The following is a 27,778-nucleotide window of genomic DNA, read 5'->3' as shown; positions in this document are numbered from 1 at the left end:
GACACATAACATACATAATTTATGTTTTACAAGCTAACATCTTCCTCAAAAGCTGGTGAGTGTTTACTCATCACTCCCAGCTTAGATATAAATCTCTGAAAAGGAAATGGATCGAAGCTTTAGTTAGAACATTGGCTAGTTGATTTGAGGTAGTATTCGTAGGCTATAGACAGAAGAGCGAGTCCTGAAGCTCTTCACAGACTATGTGGCAAAACAATTCTATGTTTCGTTCGCTCGTGAAATGAATTTGTTGTAACATGCTGAGCTATTTGGCTATAGCAATACAAAAATGCTGGAGATATGAAAGGAATATGCGAGTCTTTAAGCAAAAATAAAATAAAATAATCCATTGGATTTCACAAATAGTGGAGGCTCAGGCTCTATACTACGCTTTTATGATGATTGTGATACAGTTGATTGTTTCTTCAATTTTCAAGATATTAGGGAATTGAAGAAAATAAATACACAAAAATGAGGTTGAATTGTGTGTGTATATGTTAAATGCTTTTTTGAACAAATAGATGTAAAGGGTGTAGTGTCTAAACAAAAGTTTTTATTTTTTTACAAGAAAACATGATATGAAGAATAAAAAACTTTTGCACTGAGAAAATTTATACCGATTCAATTCTCAATAAGAATTACGTTCATTACCTTTATTGGTTATTACCTCTTTGGGCTTTCATAACATTGGTCCATAAAACATCACAGAATTTCGAACTTCTTGTTCCTTTAGGATTTGACAATTTGAAATCCCCCAAGAAAAAAATCTATTTTCTTTAGTTACAAGATATATCTCTCAAATATAGTCGGATGACCTTGTATCAAGTCTCTAATTACATAAACTAATCCATATATTTGTGTGTTGTGACCCTAAACATTCAATTTTACTACTAAATTCACTTTATTGTATAAAAAAGTTTTAAAAAAATGACTTAACCTAATTTAACATATTTGTTAATTTCTAGGCTAATGAAGTTCAAATAACACCCATTTATAATTAAACCATAATCAAAAAAATAAATCCTGTTTACATTTTTTTTAAGAAATAGAAATTCACTAAAAAAAATTAAATTATGTTTATATAACATTTTTATTTTGTTCCTCGTCAAAGTTTAATTATATAATTTTAAAATTGAGGATCTTTTACTTAAATCGTATTTGACTACTTTATAAACTTATTTTTTTTATCACTTTATACAATTATCTAATTGCAATGAAGGAATTTAGAAATTAACTTATCTCACCAGCTTATAACATTTTTTTTTCATTCATTAGTTGAAGTAATATTTGAATTTACAAAAATTAGAAGTGTTAAATCAAATTGATAAGTTGTTGATCAGAGTAGGACAAGATTTAATTCTTAAAATAAGATTTCAGATTCAAAATTTATGTATAAAAAAACACAATTAAGAGAAATTTTTTTATTAAAGATGAAATTGTGTAAAATCAGTAAATATTTCTTATGAACAACATATTTATCAAAGAAATATGTATTAAATCGTGTTATTCAACTTGAGTTTATAAATCTATAACGTGAAATTGTACCAAATTGACCTGAATTTCATTTGATAATAATTTTAATGGTCTAACTTAATTATGTACTTTGCTAGATCAATAAGTCAAATTATTCCTAAAATATAGAATCCTAACTTAACCAATTATACCAAACCAAACTAATGCAATTTGTATGAGTCTAAATTTTAAAGATTTAGCTTACCTTTAATTATGGTCTGTTTAGGTCGACTCATTTGTCATACTCAAATTGTCATTTCTAACAATATTATCATGTGTCTATTTTTATCCTTAAACTTTAACAAAATTAATCAAGTACATTATACTTTTTGACCCATATAATATCTAATCTATAATTTTATTTTTCAATTTTTAATTCCACGATTTGTCTCTAAATTTTGTAGATTTTGTAATTTTGGTTCAATTATTAAATATTCATTTGTTAACTATTAAAATTGTAACATTGACTATGACCTAACATTAAATATATGATACGATAATTAATATTTAATAATATTTTTGCTAAATTATATTTTTTCTTTATTTTAATCATTTTTATTCTTTTTTTATTATTTTTATGAGATAAAAATGGAGTTTAAAAATATAACTTAGCCTAAATATTATATATCAAATAATGATCAATATTATAATTTTAATGATTAATGAAAGAATATATAACAATTGAAGCAAATTATGAATTTTAAAAAATTGAAAGATTAAAATCAAAAAATTAAAAATGAGTACCAAAATTACAGGTTGAATATTTTAAGAGACCCAAAAAATTAAATTTAATCCATTACGTACTTATTAGTTCAAATATTACAATATTTATTTTAAAAAAATTCTTCCTTTAATATCACATTCTTTGTTTTAACTATTACATTATTTACACTATTTATATTACATTTTTATCAAGTTATTTGATATTTAAAAAAACTAAGATTTTTAAAAATTATAAATATTCAAAAACAATTATACGAAACTTAAACTATAATTTCCTAAAAATATTTTTTTTATAAAAAATAAAAAATGGTATAATTTTTTTAATATTATTTTACATTTACCAACTTATTCAACAACTAATTTTATCAAGCACTTATAATATAATATAATAATTAGAAGAAGAAAAAACTTTTAATACAACAAGTTAGCTTAATAGGTTTTAATTTTTAACAAACAATTTAAATTAACTTTTAACTTCTATTTAACTTGTAAAAAAACTTATCAATTATTTTTGTTAGCCAAAATATTTTAAATCCAAATTCTTGAGATGTACTAAAAAGATTAAAATTTCCTCCTTTTGTTAAGAAACCCAAATGTTATTAAGGATTTAATTTGCGTCATGAAGCATGAGAACATGAGTCATAAGGAGTGTGGGTCAGTCTCAGTCTACACTAATTGCGTATAATTAAAGCAACTAATCACTATCATTAAATTTTTTTAATTAAATTCAAACTCGAAGAAGAATAAAGATAATGATGCTGAATGGAATATCCCTTTGTAAACTTCCCCTATCCCTCACTGTCGGTCCTTTTCAATCATTTTTGGTTTCTTCTAATTAGATGTTTCTATAAACATATTTTAAGTGCAAATTTTATTCAATTTGTTTGCAATAAATAGTTTTTTGTTAGAAAAAAAATTGAAAACAAATGAAGTTTTTTTTAAAAAAAAAAAATTAACTGAACTAAAGATCTCTTTATGAGCTTTACTGTGACTAATCACCCTTAATATTTATGAAAATTCGCACTATGTACGTTGCATGTTTTTTACCCTTGTTTTCTTCGTTATTCACCAATTATTTTAGAATAGAAGTATTCTTTGGATTTAAAGTTTTCTCATAATATGACTATTTTGTGAATGGTATCTTTCAATTAACTTTCTAGTGATTGCTAACACAACATTTTGACCCAAAGTTTAATACTTGATACTTAAATTATAGATTATTTATAGAACCCATGTTTCTACACTATTTGATTTATTTTAGATGTTTATTGAGTCATATTATATTACCATACTTTGCTGTTGAGTCAGTGATTTTAATTAAAATTTTAAAATAATTAAATTTAAAAAATAATATTAGAAAAATAAAAGGGAAATTTAATTAAAATGAAAAATTATAAAAGAATTATTATTATTATTTGTATAAAATACATACATAATTTATGAAAAATAACATTAAATATTTAACACAATTGTAATTATTGAGTTAAAAGTAAAAACATTTTAACATCAATTGATGCATGTGTTTAATGGTAAAAAAAAATTAATCATGACCAGTATGTGGAGATTCCATTTTACAATAGGCAATAATCTTGTTATTCAACCTCCAACTAGCATAAACAAAATGAGCAGTCAAACAAACATACCATTCTCGAGTTATAGAAATCTAACAATTAGATGTCAAACAAACCCAGCAATGAGATTTACGTGTTGCAAGTTTCACCCTCTCTTTGTGTTCATGAAAAATCTTTGAAATATTAGACACAATTGGATTCCAACTTGGAAATCTTACTTCTAGATTGAGATATACAAGTAATTCTCTAACCCACTTATATTCAACAAAATTATAAGGGAGCCAATATTGACTAATAGCCATTGAAATAAAGTCATTTACAATTTTTGGTCAACTTCCCTATGCCTTAACTTCCCAACATGATCAATTATCACTTTTCCCATATCATTGTCTTTTAATTTTTTTAGCACCACACACTTAGGAAAATGACACAACATTGTTGAAATCCCTATTTTTGTATCACCAATTAATAACATACTTTGCATCACATACATTACATTTAACCTTTTCTTTACCAGCCTTTATACCAATTCTTGTAAAATAATCCCAAACTTTAGAAGTAGTTATCCTAGGTCTCTTACTTTCTCTATCAACATCATTACCCTCATTTTCAATCTCTTCTAGGATTGATGACAAAGATTCATTTAAATCATCATTGACACATTGTTCATCTATAGTTTTAGAATCCATTATGTAAAATAAAATTAATATGCAATCAATTTCATTTTCAGAGACTAAATAAATTACAACTATATATATATATATACACACACACACACAACATAATCAGTAAAATCAGTCCATAATCAGTAAGTACACAATTAGTAAAAGTTAGCACACAATCAGTAAATAAAAGTCCAAGAAATATGCATATTAAAATCAATACACAATCAATAAAATCAGCACATAATTAGTAAATCAAAGTCTAAGAAATATGCGTATTAAAATTTGTTCCAGTAAAGGGATATCAACTAGAGAACCCTTAGTGATATGAATACTAAGAGAACTTAGTTGTCATCCTGACCTAGAACATTCAAGTTTAGGGTTTAGGGTCTCTTACTTTCTCTATCAACATCATTACCTTCATTTTCAATCTCTTTTAGGATTGGTGGCAAAGATTCATTTAAATCATCATCAACACATTGTTCATCTACAACTTTAGAATCCATTATGTAAAATATAATGTAAAATCAATATACAATCAATTTCATTTTTAGAGACTAAATAAATTACAACCATATATATGCACACACACACAACACAATCAGTAAAATCAACACATAATTAGTAAGTACACAATCAGTAAAATTAGCACATAATCAGTAAATAAAAGTCCAAGAAATACGCATATTAAAATCAATAAACAATTAGTAAAATTAGCACATAATTAGTAAATAAAAGTCTGAGAAATATGCGTATTAAAATTTGTTCCAGTAAATGGATATCAACTAGAGAACGCTTAGTGATATGAACTCTAAGAGAACCTAGTCGTTGTCCTGACATAGAACATTCAAGAGTGAGAAAAATCTACTTCTCTCTTGTTGTCTCTCTGCATCTTCTGCTCTTCTTCGCAAAGCTTCCATCGTAGCCATGATCTTCTGTAACTTAGGTTCATCCATAGGAGGAGGATTAGGCTCGTCTGGACCAACAATACTAGGACCACCAACTATATTGACATTGCCTCTTCTTGCATCGCCATTGCTTCTTAGTGGCCTTGTCATCATGAACCATCATCCACGTTAGGCAACCAAGGTGTTGGATACAGTTTTACTTGTGTCCCATGGTGGACGCCAAAATATTTAGATTTTCTTAAAGTTTACATCAGTGAGGGTTCTCCGATTACTATCCTTTTATTTGAACAAAATCAATATGCAATTAGTAAATAACTATTAATCATATATGCTGTTTGATCTTGAATTGGAATTGAAAACTAATATTAGTAAATAACATATCAATAAACTATGCAAGGTCGTACCAGTGCGCGTGGAACAGTGGCGATGCAAGAGAGGCTATGTGTGGAATAGGGATGATTGCACGAGGGTGGTGCATGGTGTGGGAGGGGTTGTTTGTAGAATAGTGGCGATCACGTGGTGGAGGTGCACAATAGTGGTCACACAGTAGCAATCGTTTGGTAGGATCAAACGATGGAGGTCATGTGGTGCGAAAAGGGTTGTGCATGTGGAGCATGGCAGTTGCATAGTGGTGGTCACGTAATGGTGTTCGCATGATGGTGGTACGCGATAACGAAGACGTCAAAGAGAAGAGTGACAAATAAAAAACCTTAATTTAGTCCACGACCACGAAGTCGAAAATGATAAGTATGTCAAGTAATCCTTTTACTTTGTGACTTTGTGACATTCGGGATAAGTTACATAAGTGGGTTGTGGTGTGGGTTTCTAATTTTTTTTTTTGTGTGAAACGTGAGTGGGCTAAGGCTTGGGGGTTTTTATTTTATTTTTCTTGTGTGACAAGGCTCATAAGCTAGCTTGACTCACCACGAGTTCAACCAAGGCGAATCAGGTTCTAAGTGGGTCGATTCAGTTTTTATCAATACTATAATTTGCAATTCTTTTTGAGCCCAACGTAGCTCGAACTCGTGGTGGATCGGGTTGGCTCATGGATTGTGACTCATTTTGACAGCTCTAACAAGTGAGGTTAGAGGCCACTCCCAAAACTCTGCATTACCTTGCTATAAGAGTGTAAGCCCTCACTTAGAATGATCGAATTTCTCTCAAAGCGATCACAATTCACTCTAAGGAACTAAAGTCTAGAGTACACCAAACTTGGTCACACCACTCATTTGGAGAGAGTAAGTCCTCACTCTGAACGAGTAAGTTCTCGCTTTGAGCGAGTATACTAAAAAACTTGCATAATTTATGACTTCTCTTACATAATTTTTCACAACTCACAAATTAATCAATTAAAGGGGTTTCTTATGTCTAACTAATTCCACTTTAAGCATGTAATTTCAAATATATGATTTGCTTCCTACCTAAAGGTTTAGATATATCCTTTAGGTTCTTCAAGGAACTCACAGACATTCGTAGATTCATTATCATATACAAATTACAAAAGCCAATCAAAGTTGCTAATTTGAAAACCAAACTGTCCAAGTTGAGGAGCCATATAGTTGGTTGGAATATCATCCCTCTTGGGAGAGGATTCTTTGAGCTAGAATTCCAGAATTCTCATGGTCTTGGAGTGGTTCTTGCGGTTGGTCCATGGAACTTGGACCTGGGTCTGCTAAGGCTGTCCCTTTGGAAGCCAAATTTCATTCCAAGAAACCACAAGAACACGTTTTCCCAGGTGTGGCTATGCATATTAAAGCTACCTCAAGAATATTGGAGTCCAAGAATCCTTCTTGCAATTGCCTCAACCGTGGGGACTCCAATCTCTTTAGACAAGGCTACTCTGAATCAGACATATGGACATTTTGCAAGAGTCTTGATTGAACTTGACCTCACGAACCAGATTCCTACGCAAATGCTGGTTGAAAGGGAAGGATATGCGTTCTTTGTATCCTTTGAATTTGATAGGCTCCCTTTGTTTTGTTCTAAATGTAATTGTATAGGGCATGATGATTCTGCATGCAGCCATGCAAGGACTAGAGTACGCCCACAAGACATGCATAAACCAAATGATGGGCCACACAAATCTGTTGGTGCAACAACTACTGGTGCACATGTTGCTGATAACTCTAATGCTAGCCTGCACGTAGGTGAACCAGTTGATGAATCAATTTCAAAGAATAATCAGCTGGGTGATGGATTGGAGGATGTAACTATCTCAGTTGTTGACCTGATTCAGTCATGTGAAGCTGGTGCTGGAATGTTGGCACAACCTTGTGCTGATGGTAATGGAATAACGGTGCAACTGGAGCTGGCAAAGGCAACCTCAAGTGTGCCTAATGCAATCAATAATGAGAAGCTTGGTGCTGATCCACTTCAGCCAGTCGGTGACGCCATAATTCACGTGGAAAAGGCTGTTGTTCCTGATCATGCAATAGGTGATCCAGCTATTGTTTTGGTTCCAAAGGTAGTTACGGAGCATGCAGCAGCTGCTGCAACTGTGATCATCAATGTTTATGCAGCAGCTCACTCAGCTGAATCAGATAAGGGAAGTAAAATTGGTGCAACAGCTGATTCTAGTCCTAAAAAAGGACGCATATCTGCAATAAGGAATGCAGTAGTTGCTCACGCATGAACTTGGACAAATGGATTCAACTCCTACCTCAAAGACTGCATTGGTTAATGTTGCTGCATCTGTTAGTGGTGTTGGTGTAGCAATTCGTTTAGCAGCTGAAGGCTGTGATGCAGATAAGTCAGGTGTGGTACGCAAAGTTAGTGCAGCAGCTGATTCGGGGAATGCAGTAGCTGCTACCACTGTTAGTGTGGAAGCTGATTCAGAGGTTGATAACACTCCCCCAGACAAGTGCTGCAAAGCTTTTGCCCAATTTACTGAAGCACAATATAATGCCTATTTACTGAGGTCTACAACAAGGGCTGCCAAAGCCTCTAAATTCTCTTAAAATGTATTTGGAGATTTAGCGGGTCCAAGTTAATTATTTCGGATCATGCCACTTGATTGACATTGTTAGTATTACATTGTATCTTTTGTTTCTTTTTTTCCTGGTGGGTTTTGGTTTGGTCCCCACTTTGTACTTTTTTCTTTCATTTTACATTTTAGCCTTCATAGATGTGGAGCATATGATTTGTGCATTGCGGTTCGCATAGTGATGTTATAACATCTACCCCTTTTTTTAAAAAAATATACAAATTACAAAACAAATACATAATATATTAATTATCTATAGCAAATACATACTAGGTTCGAATTAGATCCTTCACCTTCATTTATACAAACAACCTAGGGATTAGGGAGTCAATCCCACCACCTAATAGTTTTTATTCCATTTTTTTTTGTCCATTTCTATTATTAAGTTTTTATGTTCTTTCTTATGTATTATTTTTTGTGATAGAGATATATTTGAAATTTATATTTTTAATTATTATTTTATTTTTATTTTTTTTGTCTATAAAATTTTATTTTTACTGTTCTTCTTTCATTTCATCTTTTTCAAATAATAATACATCTTCATTTGATTTTAGTTTAATTCATCTTCTTTATTAAAAGTATTTCTCCCCTTTTCCATAGTAGTTAATTAAATTCATTATTTGTGGGCTTTGGTGGAGTGCTTAAGTAGTATACATAGACTTTCATTATATTTTTGAATTATCAAAAATACAATTTAATTGTCTCTCATATAATAATTTAAAATTATAATATATTATATAATATTTATATATTTGATTAATTATCATATATTTTAAAATTTTATATTAATCTTATCTTAATATATAATATTATGAATTGATTAAAAAATTATCTATACATTATACAGGTGGTCTAGTTCTTATATAAAGCAAATGTTTTAATTAATAACACGTAACTGTGTAATATTATCGTAATTACATCTAATATATAATTAGAAATAATGTGATTAAGAAAACACATTCCACTAAATATTCATAAAGTTTTTCAACAAAACATAGCTAGCCAGTAAGATGATTATAAAATATTTACAAGAGTAAAACATAGAAAACTAAGCTCAGCGGAAAAAACAATGTTCCCGTACCACAATTTACGTCTAACCTCTTGCATTAAATTCATTTTTTTCTTCCCAAACCGTCTTAATATGGAGTAAAAATTCTTTCCATTTTATTTTTTCCAATTTGTTCTGTTACTAAATTTTAAAAATATAAATGTCACACATCCTAAAACATGTATCTATTTCATAATTTTTATTTTATTAATTTTTAAAAAATTTAGGAAATTCAAGAAATAGAGAGAAAAGAAAATGGACAGCACTCATTTTTCTTATTAATAAATAATATTATATGCACAATAAAATATTATATATTTTCTCCATTCTTTTTTATCTATTAGATTTTTAGTAAAATTTTATTTTTATTTATAATTCTCATTAATTACTATATAATCAATTATAATCTTATATTTTACTTAATTTTTAATTAATTTAGAAACGATAACTAATATGTATTTATTATGAAGTAAAAAATAAAAGATAGTACAATAATAACATGAAAATCATTCTATAAAAAATAAAAAAAAATATTACATTTTTTGATTTGTGTAAAATAATCTTAAATGATTATTATAAAAGAATAGAGACGTAGAATATTCTTTTTGTATTTATCTTTCTTACTATTTTATACATTAGAAGGAAATATTTATTAATGATAAAAAGATAGATAAAAAATAATATTATTTAATTTATTTTTATATGTAGCATCACTTTTTAATAAAATAAAAGTAATGAGTCAAAATTTTATTAAGACAAGATACAATCGATTAGAACCAACTATCAAACTTTTTTTGAAAATTGAATTTTTTTCATTTTAGTAAAAGAAGAAAAAAAATCATTTCTCTTGTTAGGAAAAGAAAAAGTCAATCACAACAAACAAAAATAAAAATGCAAATGTAAAAGCATGAAATTAGGATCATTAAAGCTCCACTTCTTCTCTTTTGAACATAGAATTACGATGGATCGTTAATTGCTAAAATAACTCTTAATTGATCTATACTTATCATTACTTTAATTACTAAATTTCCAATTAACGACTCGATTCTAACGGGGACAAGGAGTGTCAAATTCATTAAACAATGATCTCGACATAGTATTTCCGAAATCAATTTCTATTATGTCAAAATAATATTTTATTAGAAAATTAACATTTCACAAGTTCATATTAGTGAGATTAGTAATTAATTCTCAATTTTGAAATAGTGTAAGTATCATATGATGTTGAAAAACAAAAACATGAAACAATGGACCTAAAAGTCGAAAACGTTGGGCTAACAATACTGCCATGTTTGCCCAGCAATAAAGTCTTCATCTTTTGGTCCACAGATTCTAGTTCCACTGCGCCCACTGTGCCACCAAGAGAAAAGGTTCCCCAAACAGGGCAGAAAAACGCGCACCCCCCTCACACGTGCCGCTCGCACGAGTCCCACCTAGCTCCCTCTATAAATCTTCTAGAACGTTCTCACACTTTCCTCGTCCGAACCCGATCTCTGCTACACTACACCGAGATTTCCACCGAACCCGTTTGTGTTGTTGTGAGTTTCGCCCCCAAAGTTCGAATCTTTTCTGCGTATCCTTTTCTGGGACCTGACTCATTTCCTTGTTCGTATTTGGGTCTGTGCAGATTTGCGAAGAATGGCTACGAAGAGGAGCGTGGGAACGTTGAAGGAGGGTGATTTGAAGGGGAAGAGGGTGTTCGTGAGGGTTGATCTGAACGTGCCTTTGGATGACAACCTTAACATCACCGATGATACTAGAGTCCGTGCTGCGGTTCCCACGATCAAGTATTTGACTGGCTATGGTGCCAAAGTGATCCTTTCTAGCCATTTGGTATGGTGTTTACTGCCATTTTCATGTGCTTTTGGTTTATGGGTGTGTTTTGTTCTAGTTTGTGGATGATTTGGGATCTGGGTTTGTGTTTTTGATGGATTTGATGGTGTGTTACTTTTGTGGGTTTTCATTGGATTGGGTATTGGCTATGTTTGTGTTTATTAATAGTAGCTGGGAAAAGATTGTCTTTCATTGTCTAACATTTTTGTTTTTATCAGTATTTGAATCTGAGAGATGGCTCATGCTGCAATTGATTTTGTCCATTTCTCTCTTACAGGCTAATCTTACATGAGAGGATCTCCTTTTTTAACTCGTAAAAATATATTTTTTTTAATGGTTTAAAGTTTTGATTTTCGTTGATCCCAGTTGGGTGACATGTCTTTCTATTGGAAAGAATTTGGCGTGGATGTGATTTACACAATTCAGTTTTTATTTATTTATTTATTTATTTTCTTATTTATATATTTTTTAGTGAGATCTGTGTAGCATATCAATATCAATATCAATTTGAATGCATGTTTTCTAACTATTATAGTTGTGGGGTTGTAATATAATTATGGATGTCAGAAAAGTGTGATGTGAGTGGTAGTGAATTGAAGAATGATGTTGCCTTGATTATGCTCTTTTCAGGGACGTCCAAAAGGTGTAACACCTAAATACAGTTTGAAGCCTCTTGTGCCAAGACTGTCTCAACTTCTTGGAATTGAGGTGTGCCATTTGTTTTGTTTTGTCGTTCCTTTGACTCCGTATTTGTTTGCTGGATTTAGTGTTCATTCATCGTGTCATTTTCTCATGGTTATAGGTTAAGATGGCAAATGACTCTATTGGGGAGGAAGTTGAGAAGTTGGTTGCACAACTTCCAGAAGGTGGTGTCTTGCTTCTAGAGAATGTTAGGTTCTACAAGGAGGAAGAGAAGAATGATCCTGAGTTTGCAAAGAAGCTTGCTTCTCTTGCTGATCTCTATGTGAATGATGCCTTTGGCACTGCCCACAGAGCTCATGCTTCTACAGAAGGAGTGGCCAAATTCTTGAAGCCCTCTGTTGCAGGATTTCTTATGCAGAAGGTTTGTTGGAAGTGATTGTTAGCTCCACTATATGTTGGGGTAGTTTATGCGGATTATTGATCTTTTGCTTGTTTAATTATTTCAGGAGCTTGACTATCTAGTTGGAGCTGTTGCAAACCCCAAGAGACCATTTGCGGCTATTGTGGGTGGCTCAAAGGTGTCTTCCAAGATTGGAGTTATTGAATCATTGTTGGAGAAAGTTAATGTCCTCTTCCTTGGTGGAGGAATGATCTTTACCTTTTACAAGGCTCAGGGTTATTCAGTTGGTTCATCTCTTGTGGAGGAAGACAGACTTGACCTCGCAACTACACTTATCGAGAAGGCCAAGGCTAAAGGGGTTTCTTTGTTGCTTCCAACTGATGTGGTCATTGCAGACAAGTTTTCTGCTGATGCTAACAGCAAGGTACTAGCATTTTGAGAGGGTTTGGTTTATTGGTGTCTTATACAATTTACATCCTTCTCTTTCTCTTGGTAGGACTTTTCTTTTGAAACAAATGATCAACTGGGTATAGGGGAAAATGTGGGAAATGTAGGATTTAGAGTGTGTTTGCAAACTGTTTGCACCCTTTTAAATAGAGGTTTACATATTCCAGGGAACCAAAACAGATTTCCAAGCATACTTTAGAGTGTTTTTCAATGCACCAAACAGATTTCCGAGCACACATTTAGAGCGTTTTTCCAATGCACCAAAACAGATATCCAAGCACACATATAGAGAGGGCACTAAAGCTGATTTCCAAGCACACATTTAGATTGCTTTTCTTTTACTAATTTATCACTCAATGTGCTGCAAATGCCAATGCATCTCTCTTTGATGTTAGACTGAACTGAATGGGAATTCAAACACATCCTTATAAGTTCTGTGGAAGCACTGACAATTATTCTGCCTTTTTTAAGCTAGGAAATAGGAACATGACACTTGTAATAGCTTTATGATCATGTACACAATAACAGTGTTTCAAATGTTGAGATATACTTAAAACCCTGTTTATATGTTCTCAGATTGTGCCAGCATCTAGCATCCCAGATGGATGGATGGGATTGGATATTGGACCTGATTCCATCAAGTCATTTAGTGAAGAATTGGATAAAACTCAAACCGTCATTTGGAATGGACCAATGGGTGTTTTTGAGTTTGAAAAGTTTGCCGCTGGAACAGAGGTATGAATGATAAAGAATAATAAATCATCCACTGTTTTTGAAAGAAATTCCAAGCCTGTTATCTGAAAATTTAGAAACATGTCATTGTTCTTTGGTTTTAGTTAAATAAACACTTGCATATGTATTATATAATATAATAATATAATATATAATACTTAATATTTAACATATAGTATATAATATATAATATCTTATTTTTTTATTATTTGATTTATGCATATATTTAAAGGGGATGCATTAGTGAGTACTCTCATTTATTCTGAGAAATGAAAATTATAAATATATAGATGATACAATGATATGATCAAGATTAAGAACCTGTTTGGTTATAAGTTTTGAAGTGTTTTTGAGAGTTTATCTATTGAATGTAGGGTGTCGAGAGCTTCTCTTCTGAAAATAACTATTTTCGGTAGAGAAACTGTTAAAAGTACTTCTAGTTTGTATTCTAACAAGTTTTAAATGTTTGTGGTCAGATGAACTCAAAGAATGTGTATATTTTTTTAATCTTGTGTATTCATTTCAATCTTGAATACTCATAAAATTGTATGTTTTAAATTGTTATCATTTTTACAATAAACAAGGGTTTTAACTTGTTATGCTTCTTATAGATAAAATCCCATTTCAGTTATGATAAATCTACAAAACTTTTTTTATTTTTACCGATTAAATGCGACGTCTATAGAGCATTACATTCACCAATGAAAAGATCTTTGAAGCATTAAAGGGTCTTTCTATATAACTGGTGCCCTTGCCCTAAAGGCATTGGTTAAGAAATCAACATATAGATAGTTTTTTTCATTGAGAATTACAATCAAGTTATACAGGAAAATGTGCATAGAAACTAATGGCTATACCCATTTATGCACAGGCTGTAGCGAAGAAACTAGCAGAGCTGAGTGGGAAGGGAGTGACAACCATCATTGGAGGAGGTGACTCTGTTGCTGCTGTGGAGAAGGTTGGACTTGCAGACAAGATGAGCCACATCTCAACTGGTGGTGGTGCCAGCTTAGAGCTTCTTGAGGGGAAGCAACTCCCTGGTGTCCTTGCTCTTGATGATGCTTGAGCAAACATGACATGAATCATTCCTTTGTACTTTGTGCTTTTTGTTGTCATTATGGTTGGGTTTCAGCCAACGATGGATTGAGGTACAATGAGAGCTGTTGCTCATGTAGAGGCTTAATATAGGATAGGTTTGAAAATAAGAGGGTTTTGTAGCATCCATGAAGTTGCATTGAGCTTTGATCTTATTGTTCTTGAACAATGTTCATTTCCAAAGGAGTTTACTTTCTTAGTTATGTTCCTTTGGTTTTCTCAGTGGCCAATTTCCAATTTCCGAAGGCCTTTATTTGATGTTGTACTGAATGGTTTGGTTAAAGTTGAGTTTTATGTGTAAATGGATGCACTTGGCTGGAAATACTTTGTTCTTACTTGGATCACACAGGTGGATTTGATACCCCTCTCTTTTTGTTCATGTATCCTGTATTTTTTGGGTTGAGAGCACATGAAAAGAGACCTTCACGTCCAAGTTTATTTATTTATTTATTTTTTATAATGATGTTTATTGATAACTAATATTTATTAGAATTATTTTTAATCATTCTTTTTTTTTTTCATGCATAAGATAGTATTACTTAAATTGGTATTACTTGTACAAATGACTTCTTGGTCTTTCACTCCAAGTAACTAATAGTCTTAAACAATGAAAATTAGGTTTAAAAAATACCTCCTAGTCTCTTTAGATCCATATTACATAACGAGTTTTTGCTCTTTCACACCAAGTGAGTAATAGTCTCAAATACAAAACTCTGGTTTGAAACATACCTGATAGTCTCTTTATGTTGGTGTGGATGACCATTTTGGTTCTCATAATTATTAAGATACTATTTTTTAATAGAAAAGATAATAATTTGAAAAAGGATAAGATGATTACCTTAATCACTTTAATTAATAGATAAATAGCAGTTAGTTGATTATGGACCTTCTTAGGCTCAACGGTGATCAATAGTTTTGATCGGTTTATTTTCTTCATTATAAAGTGTCTTCGTGCTAGAGCCTTGTGGTTGAAGGGTTGTTGACTCTTTGGGTCCAATGCCGACAATACTATATGCAAATTATCGAATAACTAATTTAGGCCTGTTAATTCATTTAAACTATATATGATTATTGGAGATGTAGATGAAATATTGAAAAAGAAGGGATAATGATAAATAAGATAAAAGATAATTAAGTTTAAGAGATAAAACAACACTGATTCAGATTTTTAGGATTAAGAGATAAAACAACACAAAAGAGATGTTTAGGTAGACAACTTGACGAGATAAACTTTTAGCATCCTAACTAATGGTTCAAAAGATGTAAGGGTGGTAAAATAATCTATTTATGTATCATTTATTTATAACTACATTTATCTACTCTATTTATTATATAAATATAAATATAAATATAAAAATAAGAGGAGAGGTTATAATTATATCGGTGTAACTTTTACTAAGTATTACACCACTCAGTAACTTTATATTAAATGTAAATTTTGTAAATTCAACCGTTAGATTGAAACTTCATATCACTTTATTGTGTATATCAAATTTTGTTAAAATTGAACAACAACTTGAAGGTAATCAAAGTATTCATATTTTAGTGTATTTTGAAATGAATATATTATGTCAATTTTGTTTTATAAAAATGAAGTATCAAATCATCTTGGATTAATATAAAATTTTGTATATATGATCTAAGTGATATGAACTTTCAATCTAACGGTTGGATTTACAAAATTTACATTTAATATAAAGTTATTGAACAATGTAATACTTAGTAAAAGTTACACCGGTGTAATTATTGTTAAGTCAGACAAAGAAATTCCCAAAAAAAGGTTTTGAGTGAGACAAATATAATATGTTTTTATCTCTAACAAGTGAGTTAGTGTTTCAGAAAGACATAAGAACAGGTAAAATAACGAAGAGGCATAAGCATCAGACGATACAAAATAAAAGGTCAACATAAGCACTCAACAAGCCAAATCAAGAACAAGACCATGCCAAGCACAATCTAAGGCAGCACATAAAGACTCAGACGGAAGATGGTCAAAGACCAAGAAAAAACTCCAAAAGAAATGGAAAGTTTGACTATATACAAGGTTGACCAAGATGAAAGGAAAAGTCAAAACGTTGATGATTAGACAAAGGTCGAAGTGTTAAACTAAATGTCGGCTACTAGACTCAGACGAAGAATGTCACGCAATCACCTGAAAAATCAAGCTTCAAAAGACAATTTGAATATCATATACACTCACAAAAGAACACACGAAGTCATTAGAATTATTAGAAGAAAAGAAGAAAGAAGAAGAGCATGCTCAAACGCTAAATCATGCATATGTCAGAAAAAGTACATCACTTTTTCAGGCAAGGACAAAAGTTCCACAGCTATAGGATCAGAAAAGGACAAAAGTTTCCTAGGACTCTGCTATATTCAGACACAACTACTAACAGAGCAAGGAAACTTCACGCATTGTCTATGAATAGGAAGCAACATTTAATGCAAGAATCTGAGCATTAAATGAGAAGATCAAACTGGTCGTAAACGACTATATGTGCTTCAACAGATAATTGTAATGGGTAGATTTCATAAGACTATATAAGCCTCAACATCAAACCTTAAAGAGTTGGCTGTTTGGTCCGAAATAGTGCAAGCATGAAGAAGAGCTATATTCAGCCCATGAAGTAACAAAATTAGAGACAAAGAAAATAGAGTCAAATGTACCTTAGTGTAATTCTCTCTGTAAGATTAAGGTAGTAAAACCTTAGTGAGTGTAGAAATATATGTATCCTCTCCTTGAGAGTAACCAATACACTCAAACCAAACCTAATGAAGGACCATCCAAGGAGGAGACATGCATGAAGGCCATTGGACCTTTAACTAAGTCCATGGTTAGGAGGCTGGAGGAGGCTTCTACAGAGGAGGTGCTTCTTAGACCTTTGCTCTTCATGAGCATTGAGTATGATTCCTCTTATTAGTCTCTTAGTTTCCATTGTATATACATTGTATGATACTTGTACATAATAGTTGCTTGTATAGGTATGTTTTACCTTTATATTTGTGAGACACTTCCTTTCTTTTATTTTAGGTTATCCTTTAGGAATTTAGGGTATGTTACTTGGAGACTTTTTCTCCATTTGACCTTGTATTAAGGGTCATTCATTTTCGTATTTTTCAGTAGTAAAAGTGGGGTGTCAAATAGCAAGGTGTGTAGGTGCAAGTAGTAATTGGGCCAGAATTGGGCCTAGGCCAAATTTTACATATTGGGCTTGTTTTGCTTCATATTTTCCAAGGAATTGATTTAGCTAGGTCTCACCATCATATGGTGAACCTAACTAAACCAACTCCAAGTTTTTGGATTGGATTAAATATTGAAAAACAAGTGGGCCGCCTAGCTTGCCTTCCTTTGGTCGAAATTGCTTAGTTTCTTGTACACTTGGGAAACTTGTGCTACAAGCTTTTAACTTAGCTTGCTTCCCAAGCTTCTAAGTTAGAATCTTGCTCCACAAGCCTCCTAAACCATCTAGGATGGTCAAGTGAAGCTAACCATGGTTCTCTTGAAACATAGTTACCCTAGCTTGCACCATAAGTTTCCTCCACCCTATATAAACCTTTTTCTTACCTTTGTAATCACTTTTGGATGATATTTTTTGAGTGAGATCAGAATTTGCACGAAAATTCTCTCTAACAAAAGTCTTAAACCTTTTTGATATTCATCCAATTCTCTTATCCTTTTCATAGAAGAGTGTGGTGAGGATTGAAAAGGCTTATCTTTCTTCCAAGGAGTGGCGCCTCTTGAAGGGTGTTCTTCACCAACCATGGTGATTCCAAGGCTTTTCCTTCCATTGGAAGCCTTGGATAAGCTTGATAAGAATCAAGGAGCCAAAGATCTAGGGAGAAACTTGAAGAGGAATCAACATCAATCTAGTTCTTCAACAAGTCTTCCATCATTTGGTATCAAGAGCTAGGTCTCCTTGGTAAATTCGTTCTTAAGCTTTCTTGTCTTGTTTGGTTCGGTCAAAAACATGTAATCTTGTGTCTAAACTGTTCCTACATGTATTTCCCTTTATTGTCTTGTGTTTGTGTGCCTTGAGTTGTTCTTGTGTCACATTAATAAATCTATAGAGCAAACTCACATTGTCTTGCTTGTTTTTGATTCATGCATTACTTCTTATGAATCAATCTTTGTGCGTGCCTTTAGGTATTCCTTGTATGTTATTTTTAATGTTTTAGGATTTCTTTTATCTTCCATTGGACTCCTAATAATTCGGTCAAAAAAGAAAATCCTAAAAAGAAACAAGAATACAAGCATTTTTCATTTCTTAATCTTCTAGTTTTGTCTTAGAGTCATGTGTAGTTGCTTTCCTTGTCATTAAATCCTTTGTGTGCCTTTTTATTTTTGAATCTATATTCATTCATCTCTGTTCTTGTATGGTGTTATTGCTGGCTGGACATATATGAAATCTTAGATGTTCTCATAAAATGATTCCAATGCATGTTATTAGTTCTAACATGTTCTAAAGTCAATTTTTTTTGTGAACTTCAATTGCTATTTGTTTCTTAGCAATTTTAGGCCAGCAATTCCTTGTGTCTATTTGTGCTTGCTTTGAAAAACAAAACAGAGTAAGAAGTGTATTAAAAACGAAAATCAAAGTGTACAAAAAAAGAAGAACAAACTAGTACCAAAACTAGTAACATTTGTGATTGAATTTTTGACTAGTACACCTACACTTCTTACTCTTCTTTTCTCCACCACTTGGAAACCTCTTTGTTAATTGTTTGACCTCTATTTTTAAGTGCTCACATTCATTATTAAAAGGGAAAAGAAAAGAAAGAGTCAAAAAGACAACAAAAAGAAAAGAAAATAAAATAGAAAAACCTAGAAAAAGAAATGTGAAAAACAAAGAACTATTAGGAGCACTTGGCCTTGAAATTTTTGTGTGATTTTTCTTGAGGTTTGCTTGCTGTCCAGTGGCTGGAAAAAGACTTTTAAATACTCAAAATAATAGCACAATTTTTGTTTTGGTTTTATAATCAATTCTAGAGCCATTCCTAGGACTATTCCTTTGAGTGCTTGTGTTTAAGATAGCCTTTAATTGTTGCTTTGTGTCTTTCTTGGCTCTCTTTGAGTTTTTTCACAATAATTCCTATTTGAGTTTAGCCTCTTCTAATTGTGCATTTTTAGTTTTGATTTTATTGGACTCCACATTCTCTTGATGGTTGTTAAGCCTTGGTGAGAATAATTCTTTTTCAAGCCATTACACTTGGAAGGGAAGGATAATTGTGACATATTGGATTCATCTCAAAGAGGCAACCACTTGAGGAAGATTGAGGTAATAAAATCCTTGAGAGATACACATTGTAAGGCTCACTTGTTTGCTCATTTTGCTGCCAAGAAAAATTTTGTTTTAGGTGGCAGATTTAGAGACGGACTTAGAGACGGAATTAGAGATAGATTTCACAAAAACTGATTCTGGTTGCAGTAGAGACGGAATTAGCGACCAGTTTAGTGACTGAAATCTGAGACTACTGTTCCAGCAAGGGAAAATTGCACTTTGGAGACCAGAATTAGCGACGAATTTGCTGAAAACACCTACAAGCCTTCAAATCGGTCTCTAAAGTGGTCGCAAAAAGCTGTCACTAAATCCGGTCACCAATTTTTGTTGAATTTTTTTTTCAATTCCTTGAATTGTATTCCATTCTTTTCTTGTAAATCCTTAACCCTACCCTTGGGTTAATTTCTTGCTTTCTTTGTTAGTCAAACTCACATTTAGGAGTGGTTGTTTGGGAAAAAGTTTTGCTTAATTCCCACCACTTCCTAAATAGTTCTAAATAAATATTCTTAAAACCGTTTAGTACTTGTGGAAGTGTCCCCAAAAGGCTTCAAGTGTCATTTGGGCTTCCACTAGGATTCGTCTAGTTTATTGCTTTCATAGGACGTTTAGTACTTGTGGAAGTGGTCCAAGGGATTCTAAGTGTCACTTGGACTTCCACCCTAGGAAAATCCGATTAGTGTATGCTTTACTTGCTTTCCTTTAATTGTATAATTCCAAAGTTCGTTTAGAAGGCTTCCTTGCCTACTAGGGGTTTCGTGCACACACACACAAATATTTGACTTGCTTGTGTGAAAAGTTGTTTTGTGAGACAAGTATAAGGGGGTTTAGTAATTTCCACTTGAAAAGGCTTGGTTATTAAGTGGCTCCTTATAGCTTACCTCCCTTGATAGTGCAACTTGTATACTTAGACCTCCAAGTACTTAGTCTTGCACCAAAAAGAGAAAATCTTTTGTGAAAACCTTTATCACTCAATTTGCAAAATCTTTTAAAAATTTGTGAAAACCTTTCTTTTGCAAAAATGAGTGATCATTCTCATGATAGTAGTGTGCATGGTCATCATACTCCTAAAATTCATAGGAGTACTAAAGATGAACTTAGGGAACTTAGGGATTATATTAGGAAAAAGAAATAGAAATTGAAAAAAATAATGAAACCATTAGAGAGTTGTTAAGCAAACTTGTGATGGGGGGTGAATCTAGCAAATCCCATGCCAATAAGGGTCATGAGCCTTCTAGGTCCAAAAGACATGATGGTGAAGGGCCTTCTAAGCCTCATAGAGGCAAACATGATGAAGAGCAATCACGGACCAAAAGTCACCATTCACACACTCACTCATCTCACTCATCTTCAAGTGAAGGGTTTTATAGTAGTCACCATGATGATGGCTACTATCAAAGACCCCCTAGGCAACATAGGCCTAGGCATGAAACAACCTCTCTAAGAGAACCTAGAGTTGACCTTCCCCCCTTCCGTGGAAAAGACAATGTTGATGATTACTTGGATTGGGAGATGAAGGTTGAACAACTCTTCACTTGCCACAATGTGAGTGAAGAAAGAAGGGTTCCCATGGCTACCCTAAGTTTTGAAGGGTATGCCATGTATTGGTGGACTTCCCTTGAAAGGGAAAGAAGAACTCATCATGAGCCTCCAATTCAATATTGGAATGAGCTTAGAAGTGCCTTAAGGAGAAGGCACATTCCTCCTTATTTTGAGAGGGAGTTAATGGACAAGCTCCAAAGACTCCAACAAAGAAACCTTAGTGTGGAGGAATATAGGCAACAAATGGGGTTGCTTATGACGAGGGCCGGTATTAGGGAAGAGGAGAGAACCACCCTTGCTAGGTTTCAAAGTGGTCTAAACCTAGAGATTAGGGACAAGGTTGAACTACTACCTTATAGAGACCTTAATGAATTAGTTCAACTTTGTGTGAGACTAGAACAACAAATTAGGAGAAAACCTATCCTTAGGAAGGAATCTACCTCATACCCTAGAAAGGACTTCAAGAAGGAGGGTCACTCCTCCTATTCAAAGGAAAGACCAAGAAAAGAAAAAAAAAAGAAGAAAAGCCTTCCAATGAAACTAGGACTAGTTCTATAAAGTTCTTTAAATGCTTAGGGAGGGGACAGATAACTTCCCAATGCCCCACAAAAAAGACCATGATCATTAGGGGAAATGAGACCCTAAGTGAGGAAAGCACTTCATCTTCTTCATCCTTCTCAAATGAAGAAGATGAAAGCCTTAGTTCTAGTGAGGAAGCACCATGTGAAGGTGACCTATTAATTGCTCAAAGGTTACTTACCAATCAACCAAAGGAACAAGATCAATCACAAAGAGAGAACCTTTTTCATTCGAGATGCAAAATTTTTAAGAAAACATGTTCTCTCATTGTTTATAGTGGATCTTGCAATAATTTTGTAAGTCAAAGCTTGGTTGATAAGCTTAATTTAACTACTATAGCCCATCCTAAATCTTATAAACTTCAATGGCTTAATGAGGATGGACCTATAGAAGTTAAGGACCAAGTAAATGTTCCTTTATTCATTGGAAAGTATAAAAATGAAGTTTTATGTGATATCATTACAATAGATGCAAGCCACATTTTACTTGGAAGACCATGGCAACATGATAGCAAGGCCATTCATGATGGTGTCACCATAAAAATCTGCCTAGTCCATCTAGGCAAGAAGCATACTTTGACTCCTCTTACACCCTCCCGAGTGTTGGAGGATCAAATATTTATGAAAAAAAATTGAGGAAGAAAAAAAAAGGAAGAAGGAAGAAGAAAAAACCTCCTAAGTCTTGAAAAGGAGGAAGGGAAGGTCATAGAATTGGAAGGTAGTGTCCCTTCCAAGGAAGTTGTTCCTAGAAGTCAATTTTTAATAAATCATTCAATCAAACAATGTCTTATAGTTGAACAACCTCTTTACCTTCTCTATGTTAAAGAGACACTTGCTGCCACAAATTTTGAACTTGAGTCTCTACCTAAGGGAATACAAAACCTTTTAAAGGAATTTGATGACCTATTTCCCAAAGAAGTTCCAAGTGGACTTCCCCTTTTAAGGGGAATAGAACATCAAATTGACTTGGTCCCCGGGGCAAGCCTACCCAATAGGCCCGCCTATAGGACCAGTCCCCAAGAAACAAAGGAAATTGAGACCCAAGTTGAAAATTTGATGAAGAAGGGATGGGTTCAAAAGAGTCTAAGCCCTTGTGCTGTGCCTGTTCTTCTAGTTCCAAAGAAGGATGGAACTTGGAAAATGTGCACAGATTGTAGAGCCATTAATAATATTATTGTAAAATATAGGCATCAAATCCCAAGACTAGATGACATGTTAGATGAGTTTCATGGAGCAATTATATTTTCTAAAATTGATCTTAAGAGTGGTTATCATCAAATAAGGATTAAAGAAGGAGATGAATAGAAAATTTCTTTTAAGACCAAGTTTGGATTATATGAGTGGTTAGTCATGCCTTTTGGTTTGACCAATGCTCCTAGCACATTTATGAGATTGATGAATCATGTCTTAAGGGATTGTATAGGTAGATTTGTAGTTGTTTATTTTGATGATATCCTTATCTATAGTAAAAGCCTTAAGGACCATCTAGGACACCTTAGAGATGTCTTACTCATTCTTAGGGACAACCATCTCTGTGCTAACTTAGAGAAGTGCACCTTTTGCCAAGAAAATGTGAACTTCTTAGGTTTTATAGTTGGCAAAGAAGGGGTTAAGGTTGACCCCAAAAAAGTCAAAGCCATTCAAGAGTGGCCTATCCCTAAGAGTGTGGGAGACATTAGGAGTTTTCATGGCTTAACAAGCTTCTATAGGAGGTTTGTTAAGGACTTCTCCACCATTGCATCTCCTCTTAATGAGTTGGCCAAGAAAGATGTGCCTTTTATATGGGGGAGAAGAAAGAAAAGGCTTTTCATAATTTAAAGGACCAACTCACACATGCACCCATTTTAGCTTTTCTAAATTTTTCTCAAACTTTTGAGCTAGAATGTGATGCAAGTGGCATAGGCATAGGTGCGGTTTTACTTCAAGGTGGCCATCCAATTGCATACTTTAGTGAAAAAATTAGTGGTCCCACCTTGAATTATCCCACCTATGATAAAAAGCTTTATGCTCTAATTAGGGCCCTCAAAACTTGGGAACATTACTTAGTGACTAAAGACTTTATCATACACACCGATCATGAGTCACTTAAGTATTTGAGGGGCCAAGGTAAGTTAAACAAAAGGCATGCTAAGTGGGTCGAATACTTAGAGCAATTCCCATATGTTATAAATACAAGAAAGGGAAAAGTAATGTGGTGGCTGATGCACTTTCTAGAAGATACACATTACTTGCAACTTTAAGTTCCCAAATTCTTGGATTTGATAACATTAAGGAATTGTATGAGCAAGACCTATATTTTCAACCCACTTATGAACAATGTCTTAAGAAAGCCTCTGATGGATTCTATATTAGTGATGGGTATCTATTTAAGATGGGTAAGGTATGCATACCCAAAGGATCCATTTGAAAGTTTTTAATTAAGGAAAGTCATGAGGGAGGTCTCATGGGCCATTTTGGAGTTGATAAAACTCTAAGTTTTATAAAAAAGAGATTTTATTGGCCACACATGAGAGTAGATGTCCAAAGGTATTGTTCCAAATGCATAGCTTGTTTACAAGCTAAATCTAAAGTTATGCCTCATGGACTCTACACACCTCTACCTATAGCTAGCACCCCTTGGGTTGACATAAGCATGGATTTTATACTTGGTCTCCCAAGAACCCAAAGGGGGCATGATTCTATCTTTTTGGTAGTGGACCTATTTTCAAAGATGGCTCACTTTATTCCATGCCACAAGGTAGATGATGCTAGCCATGTCTCAAGACTCTTCTTTAAAGAAGTTGTTAGACTACATGGAATCCCTAAAACAATAGTTTCAGGTAGGGATGTTAAGTTCCTTAGTCACTTTAGGAAATCACTTTGGGCAAGACTAGGAACTCAACTTCTATTTTCTACTACTTGTCACCCACAAACATATGGGAAAACAGAAGTAGTAAATAAATCCCTATCCACACTATTAAGGGTAATATTAAAGAACAACAAGAAGCCTTGGGATGAACATCTTCCTCATATTGAATTTGCATATAATAGGGTAGTTCATAAGACTACCAATCTTTCTCCTTTTGAGGTTGTTTATGGATTTAACCCTCTCACTCCTTTTGATATACTTCCATTGCCTAGTACTTGTTCTTATTTGCATAAAGAAGGAGTATCTAAGGCTGATTTTACAAAGAAAGTTCATGAGAAGGTTAAAAGCCAAATTGAAAAACAAACTCAAAAATATATTGAATACAACAAAGGGAGAAATAAACTTATTTTTGAGGAAGGAGACTTAGTTTGGGTTCATTTAAGAAAAGAAAGGTTTCCAACACAAAGGAAGTCCAAACTAAGTCCAAGATGAGATGGTCCATTCCAAGTCCTCCAAAGGATAAATGATAATGCTTATAAGTTAGATTTACCTTCTGATTATGGTGTTAGTAATACATTTAATGTTTGTGATCTTATGCCTTTTACAGGAGATGCTAACACTGATGATGAGGAAGTATATCTGAGGATAGATCTTTTTCAAGAAGGAGGGTATGATGGAGGACCATCCAAGGAGGAAACATGCATGAAGGCCATTCAACCTTTAACTAGGTCCATGGTTAGGGAGGATGGAGGAGGCTTCTACAGAGGAGGTGCTTCTTAAACCTTTGCTCTTCATGAGCATTGAGTATGATTCCTCTTATTAGTCTCTTAGTTTCTATTGCATATACATTGTATGATACTTGTAGATAGTAGTTGCTTGTATAGGTGTATTTTGCATTTGTATTTGCGAGGCACTTCCTTTCTTTTATTTTAGGTTATCCTTTAGGAATTTAGGGTATGTTACTTGGAGACTTTTGCTCCATTTGACTTGTATTAAGGGTCATTCATTTTTGGATTTTTAATAGTAGAAGTGGGGTGACAAATAGCAAGGTGTGTAGGTGCAACTAGTAATTGGGCCACAATTGGGCCTAGGCCAAATTTTACATATTGGGCTTGTTTTGCTCCATATTTTTCAAGGAATTGATTTAGCTAGGTCTCACCATCATATGGTGAACCTAACTAAACCAACTCCAAGTTTTTGGATTGTCGCAACCCGAAAATTTCCGATCTTGCGACCTATGGTTTAAACATCCTTTTAAAAGTCTCATCAATTAAGGAATGCCGAACAGTAGACTAATCCTTAATCAATGGTTTTGAAAATAGGTTCTATGGAGTCGCCACCAATGTTTTGCTCAAAACATTGGAAAAAAGAAAAGGTTTTTTAAAGTCCAATAATGGCCTGGATAACTAGAATTGGGTTCGAGGGTCGGTTACGTGTAGGGAAGGTATTAAGCACCCCTACAACGCCCTTAATCGGTACCCTAAGACGAAGTTAACATTATAAACAATAATAATATAAATATTAAATCCCCTTTTATTGATGATTATTTACATGCTTGAAATTTAAATTAAACAATTAACTCTAAAATATCTACATGATTGTTTTTATTATAACAATACTTATCAAAAATAAGAAATAAAAGAGAGAGAAAAAGATTAATTGAAATACCTCGTAACAAGCTTTGTTAAATCTTCCGATATGAAAATTCTAGGTGCTTTGTGGCAACCTTTCACACTACACAAATACTTCTCAAATCTCAAGAAATACAATAGGAGGGAGAGAGAGAGAAATTTTGAGCTCTAAGAAGTTTTGGACGAAATTTTGAGGCCTGAGAACTGTGCCCAAGCTGTCTATTTATAGGCATAAGAAAGTGGCCAAAACGGCCCGTTCTAAATCCAGAACGACCCGCTCTGGATCTGAACGTTGTGTGTTAATCACGTACCTGGGAACGACCCGTTCTGAACTAAGAACAGCCTGTTCCGGAGTTGAGATTAACACTATATTCCCTTGCTTAGAACGGCCCGTTCCAAACTAGGTTTTTAGGCCTTTTTAACAGTTTGGAACGGCCCGTTCTGGTTTAGGAAAAGCCCGTTCCAGACCAAGTTTTTTAGGCCTTTTGATTGGTTTGGAACGACCCGTTCTGGTTTGGAATGACCCGTTCCAACAAAGAGTCTTTAAGCCTTTTAGGTGGCTCGGAACGGCCCGTTCCAATTTAGGAATGACCCGTTCCAGATTTGGGAACGGCCCGTTCTGATTTTGGAACAGCCCGTTCCGGGCCACTAAAACTAGTTGATTTGGACTTTCGGCCCTCTGATGTCATGTCTTGTTGTTTTCCTGTTTTGGGAGTTCCTTTCCTTGATAATAGACGTCCATTTCTTTGTTTGTATGCCCCCCATACGAAATTGGGTGTCTACAAGGATTGGATTAAATATGGAAAAACAAGTGGGCCGCCTAGCTTGCCTTCGTTTGGCCGAAATTTCTTAGTTGCTTGTACACTTGGGAAGCTTGTGCTACAAGCTTCTAACTTAGCTTGCTTCCCAAGCTTATAAGTTAGAAGCTTGCTCCACAAGCCTCTTAAATCATCTAGGATGGTCAAGCCAAGCTAACCATGGTTCTCTTGAACCATAGTTAGCCTAGCTTGCACCATAAGTTTCCCCCACCCTATATAAACCTTTTTCTTACCTTTGTACTCACTTTTGGATGATATTTTTTGAGTGAGATTAGAATTTGCACGAAAATTCTCTCTTCCAAAAGTCTTAAACCTTTTTGATATTCATCCAATTCTCTTATCCTTTTCATAGAAGAGCGTGGTGAGGATTGAAAGGGCTTATCTTTCTTCCAAGGAGTGGCGCCTCTTGAAGGGTGTTCTTCACCAACCGTGGTGATTCCAAGGTTTCTCCTTCCATTGGAAGCCTTGGAGAAGCTTGAGAAGAATCAAGGAGCCAAAGATCTAGGGAGAAACTTGAAGAGGAATCAAC

General features: G+C 33.6%; 1 protein-coding gene across 1 annotated transcript; it reads left to right on the top strand.

Moving 5' to 3' along the window:
- The first annotated feature begins 10,784 nt into the window (after window positions 1-10,784).
- On the top strand, window positions 10,785-14,878 carry LOC109792930 (phosphoglycerate kinase, cytosolic). Its single transcript, XM_020352380.3, has 7 exons — window positions 10,785-10,945; window positions 11,035-11,240; window positions 11,871-11,948; window positions 12,043-12,303; window positions 12,389-12,706; window positions 13,306-13,464; window positions 14,333-14,878. Exons 2-7 carry the CDS (start codon window positions 11,046-11,048, stop codon window positions 14,525-14,527), a joined length of 1,206 nt encoding a protein of 401 aa, XP_020207969.1. The 5' UTR covers window positions 10,785-10,945; window positions 11,035-11,045; the 3' UTR covers window positions 14,528-14,878.
- Window positions 14,879-27,778: the final 12,900 nt, after the last annotated feature.

Source organism: Cajanus cajan, chromosome 10 (assembly GCF_000230855.2).
Source record: "Cajanus cajan strain Asha chromosome 10, NIPB_CcT2T_4, whole genome shotgun sequence".
NCBI lineage: Eukaryota > Viridiplantae > Streptophyta > Magnoliopsida > Fabales > Fabaceae > Cajanus > Cajanus cajan.
This window is presented reverse-complemented; position numbering and strand designations above follow the sequence as displayed.

What these genes read in the sequence shown, in the direction of transcription:
- LOC109792930 (XM_020352380.3), top strand. Translation starts at nt 11,046, where the DNA reads ATGGCTACGAAGAGGAGCGTGGGAACGTTGAAGGAGGGTGATTTGAAG. An exon ending in TGATCCTTTCTAGCCATTTG is followed by an intron (nt 11,241 to 11,870) that starts GTATGGTGTTTA and finishes TGCTCTTTTCAG; the next exon opens with GGACGTCCAAAAGGTGTAAC. An exon ending in CTGCTGATGCTAACAGCAAG is followed by an intron (nt 12,707 to 13,305) that starts GTACTAGCATTT and finishes ATATGTTCTCAG; the next exon opens with ATTGTGCCAGCATCTAGCAT.